The sequence below is a fragment of the Geospiza fortis genome, unplaced genomic scaffold (assembly GCF_000277835.1).
Source record: "Geospiza fortis unplaced genomic scaffold, GeoFor_1.0 scaffold125, whole genome shotgun sequence".
NCBI classification, from domain to species: domain Eukaryota; kingdom Metazoa; phylum Chordata; class Aves; order Passeriformes; family Thraupidae; genus Geospiza; species Geospiza fortis.
This window is the reverse complement of record NW_005054479.1, coordinates 301,719-306,726: the sequence shown is the minus strand read 5'-3', so window position 1 is coordinate 306,726 and position 5,008 is coordinate 301,719. Positions and strand designations below refer to the sequence as shown.

The 5,008-nt window shown below is 44.4% G+C and overlaps 1 protein-coding gene across 1 annotated transcript; it reads right to left on the bottom strand.

Moving 5' to 3' along the window:
• Positions 1 to 1,403: 1,403 nt before the first annotated feature.
• FABP1 (fatty acid binding protein 1) lies at positions 1,404 to 4,646 on the bottom strand. The gene is made up of 4 exons (XM_005428330.2): positions 4,547 to 4,646; positions 3,345 to 3,517; positions 2,232 to 2,324; positions 1,404 to 1,690 (listed from the first exon to the last, which is right to left on the bottom strand). Exons 1-4 carry the CDS (start codon positions 4,611 to 4,613, stop codon positions 1,640 to 1,642), a joined length of 384 nt encoding a protein of 127 aa, XP_005428387.1. The 5' UTR covers positions 4,614 to 4,646; the 3' UTR covers positions 1,404 to 1,639.
• Between the last annotated feature and the right edge of the window lie 362 nt (positions 4,647 to 5,008).

Sequence of the window (5,008 nt, the reverse complement as noted above, 5' to 3'; positions counted from 1 at the left end):
CCCTGTTATAAAATTATTTACATATTTATTGGAAGCGTGTTTCTCTCTACACATGTCCTAGTTCTGAATTCCTTTGTTAAATTTTGATTGATTTTTCCTAAGGGGTTCTACCACTTCCTTGGGATGACATAATTTCTTTCCAGTGGTGTCCAAGGGATGATAGAAGTGGGAAGCCAGTTCCACAGTTCCAAGAAGTGTCATGTACACCTGTGGGCAATGAATGCAAACTGAACATGACCCACAGATTTTGTGTTAAATGATATTTTTTCTGATGAAAAACTGCTGGAAAATGATTTTGCAGTTGGCACAGGTGCAACATCGAACTGTAGGCCATTTGCAAATGAGACTACCTGGAATCCTTACATCAAGATAAGTTAATTGAGAAATTATTCTCCTTAGTTACAAATCAGAAAATGTCCACAGTGATGGACACGGCCCCATGCCAGAAGCCAGTTGCTATAGTTTGGTGCACTGCCTATGTGGATTTTTCTAACTGGACAAGCAGTTTCCAGGGAGGGGAATCCACCCTTCCTCATCTTTAGGGTGATTTGGGGGCTCTGATGCCTTAAAACATCTGTCTTTTAACTTAGCTGTTTAATCAATTTTGCACTGAGGAAAAAAGAGATAGTCTATAGATCAGCTGCCAGTGGACTGCCAACAGAACTAAGCAGAAGTCTAATGGCTAAAGTTGGATTTCTAGATTTAAAAAAAATGTATTTGTTGTCTGCCCATATGTCTCAAAATCCAACTGATTTCCTGCAGACTGTCAGTGGCAGCCAGGAGAGGAAAAGGTTTATTCAAGAATCCCCTACCTGCTCCTCAGCACAAGAGCAAGTAAACAATACCAGATCTTTTCCTCTTTGACATTTCTCAGTAATTTTGCTGATGTTTCTCCAGGTCTGAGTTCACTAAAGACCAACACCTGATTTTTAGGCACTGTTTAGCTCAGCCCTTCCATTTGTCTGTGAGGTGCCTCTGCTGCCCTGTGTGACAATCCATATTGGTTCAGCTCTTGGTATGAGGATCAATGTTGATCTGTGGTATGAAAACCTTTCCTGGGCACAGAGGAGTCTTGGCAGCATCCTTGGAAAAGGCAGATAAGAGGAAAGAGTTTCCTTTCCTGTGTGCAGCAGAAAACCACATCTCCATTTGGCTTCAAGTGCCAAGCAAGAGGACAGGAGATGACTTTGGTGCTCCCTCTGTGTACACTGTGAACAACCAGCCCATCTCCTGCCAGGAGAGAAAACCTGTATTTCACCCTGGAAGAAGTGTTTAATTCCAGTTCAACCCAATTTATCAGGTGCAGCTTGGGGTGAAACACACACTGGATACCTGAAGAGAATTGTGACCTTCCTGCTGGTGGGAAGGGGTGGGGAGGAGATGGGGATGGGGCTGGAAGAACACTCATCAGCATGTGTCACTCAGTGGCTCTGAGCCTGTGCCTTGCCTCAGCTCCATTCTCCAACACCAGCACACCCTTAGATCAGTTTGTTGCCCAATTTCTACCATTGCTTCCATGAGCTTTAGAGGCTTGTGTCTATTTATAGTAGCAATGAAGAGGTCGATGACAATGAAGAGGATTCAAAAAAGTTTTAATGGACACATTTTACATGGTAAACTACTGGCACGTGTAATATTTCTAGATTCTCTTGCTGACTCTCTTCAAGGTGAGGTCACCCATGGTCATTGTCTGAAAAAGAAATGGAAAGTATTAGCTTTTTATGAATTTGTAGAATCATTGAATATCTCAAGTTGGAAGGCACACATAAGGATCATCATGGTATTTAGCTCCATACTGTATTTAGGATATGGTCTTGCAAATCAAATCAGAACTGATCCCCAGTCTATCTCTCATAAACTGGATTTTTAAAACTTTTAATTTCTTCATGACTATCCCAAAGCATGCAGGGATAAGCTGGCATCCCTTAGCTGGGATCAGTTTGCCTCACCTTTCTGCTCTAAGAGTGCCAAGCCCTGGCACATACCTGTTCCTCTGGGTGGGTGAGAACATGCCCTCACTACCCGAAACTTTGATCAGCTGTGCCTAAACTGGGGTCTTAAAAAGTATTTTCTGGATCATACTCTGAGGAGAAACTGCCTTCAGCTCCTGGCTGCAGAGCCTGTGTGCAAGCACGTGCTCTGCTCCAGCACCTCCCAGTGCCTCTGTAGCTTCCTAGGGCAGGCTCCTGAAGGCAGCCCTGTTGTTCCAACAATTTCCCTTCTACACTCACGTAGGTGATGGTGTCTCCGTTGAGCTCCGTGACGGATTTCATCCCTTTCACCTGTGTGACCAGTTTGTTGTTACCCTCCATCTGCACAACAGCCTGGTGGAAGACAGAAGCATTCATGTTATTGCTGGAGACCACCTTGACCCCTGCAGGTTGTCATTCCCCTGCTTTAGCAGGAGGGGACTGCAGAGCCACCTGCACATCTGAAAAGGCTACAGACAGCACCAGCACCCCCAGGGCAGCTGTCACTGATCAATGAAATTAACCAAATAAATAAGACAGCAAAGCCCATTTCTGTTTATCTGCTTGCCCAGCTATAAGATGTGTTCGTTTGCCCTTGAGCTGCAGATGTACAGGGGCTAAAAGTCTTCTAATAACTCTTTCCAGAAGAGTTTATGCCAAAGGGAGTGCAGGGATGCTGGAAATTGTGACACAGCTGGTAGAGCTCTCAGAACCCCTTTCACAGGGCATTTCTTTGGTGATCATCCCTCCTGCTTTTAAAAATCCCTGCAATTCCATCTTCTCTTGAGGCAGAGATGAGAGGCAGATTTTGCCATTGGTGTTGCCTTGACATTCAATGAACCATTGGAAACTAATGTCCAGGAAAGGGAGCACCCAAGTTCAAGGGTGGTAACTCCTCACCTTGCCAAATCATCTCCCCCAGGGTAACCTGAAGCAGTGGGAAAGGCTAACAGAGCAGCTAACAGCTACTGGGACTTTAAAGGAGATTTATTGGTTTATGATTGATTATCTGATTTTCCTGCACTACCTTTGAATCAACAAAATTAAGGCAGAGCTATGTTTTGCATTGCAACGTGACACAAAGTCAATCCTTTTCCACCTCAAATCTTTCAGAACTCTTCCTGTCAAAAATTTTTACCAAAGCATCTCTATCCCCCTTTTCCAAATGGGATATTAAAACAGTGCAATGTTTTCCAAAATTACTATTGAAATAGATTCAGAAATACAAGGCTGCTTCTGCAGGAAGTGCAGTGCATTAATTAATACTTGTGGTATGGTCGGTCCCTTTGCTCATATGCAGAGGGAATGGCTGGAAAGGAGATTTAATGTCCCTGAGCCCCCATGGCCCTGGCAGAGGAGGGGCTGCTCACTCACCTTCACTTTCTCTCCATTCAGCATCTCTATCTCACTCTCCTCTCCAATGGTGAACTGGTTTTTCATCACTTTGGAGCCAGTGGTTATGGTAATCGTGAACTTTTTCCCGTCCTGCACAATTTCTGAGACGCTCTTGAGGTCCTTGCCCTTCTGGATCTGCTCCTCAGGGAGCCCTGCCCAGGAACAAAAGACATTGAGTGAACGGTGGAGCCATCTGTAGGCAGATTAATGCCACTGAACAAATCAATGTTGCAGGTTTTGGGGACCTACAGTTGGGAAAAATTCTATTCCAGTGTGGAAAAACCTTTCAGTGATGATGCTTCCCCAAGAGCCATATGTCCCTGAGTCTGCTGGGGAGGAAGATTAATACTGTAATCCTGAATTTTGTGTGGGAACTAGACATGTCCCGTGTCTTGCTGACCTGACTAGGAGCACAAACACCACCTCCCTGTCTAAGAATAAATCCTGCTTTCCTTCCTTCACTGACAGGCAAGGAAAAATTGATTAAATAAGACAGAATAAAGGAACAAAGTGGTTTTTTTATGAGATTCAGGGTTCCTCAGAACCAATTTATAAAATCTTTTCCCAAAGCCTGAAGGTGATCTGACAGGTAGAGCCTTCTGACACGTAACTGTGCAGAAATATTGCAAAGCCCCCTGTATCCCTGCAGGACCACATTCCCTGTCACAGACACAGTGGAAACCCATCAGACACATTCATCATTCAGCATTTAAACAACAGCAACTATTGTTCTGATGAACGGTGGGATGTGAGGCTGTGCAGCATCACAGCACAGTGGCTGAGCAATGTCCTGCTTGTCCCCAAATTTCACAGCCTGATGGAGCAGGTCTGCAGTGCCCCTAAGCCACCAAGGTCCTGCAGGCTTATCACATGTGTGCAGCATTCAGCCACACTGGCCAGTGGCTGCAGAACCCACTAGGACTGACTTCCTGCAAGCCATAAAACTTCATCCATCATCTCCTGACCTCCCACCCCAGACAGAGAGATTCCTTCTCTTCTATTTTGAGATTACATCTCCACACAAATACGTTTAAAATTCCAGTAATTACGAGGTGACAGACAGAAATAGCAAATCTCAGAGATGTCTCAATCTACATCATCAGCACATCAGCACAGTTGGCTCCCAAAAATCAGTGGGATCTGCAGAGACAAAGCAGTACACAGAACATGCAGGCACATACCGAGGGCTCTCATGAAGGGCTCAAAGTTTTCCTGGTGCTGGAGCTCGTATTTTCCAGTGAAGCTCATGGTGGAAAAGCTCTCTGTGCTCCTAACGCAAGAGAAGGTGCCTTGCTGGTAAGCAGAGCTTGGTTTTATATCATGCTTCTGCCTTAAAAGTTGGCCAGAGGTAAGATGATGTAATTGGTTTATGGGCATGTTCAAACATTAACATAAAACTGGGCAATGGTCAGTGATAAATTTCTCTACATTTTACAGACCACAATATACAACGTGGGGGCAGGGAAAACCCCATAAAATACTTTTATGGAGGTTGCAATGTGGCATGCATAAACAAATGATAAAAATATAATAATAATTGTGCAAAGAGTCTCATTATCAGAGGAAGGAACCAAATCATCTGATGAGTTTGCAGTCTAGAAGCACGTATGTGGAGGAGGAGAATGTGGTGACTGTGTGTCCCC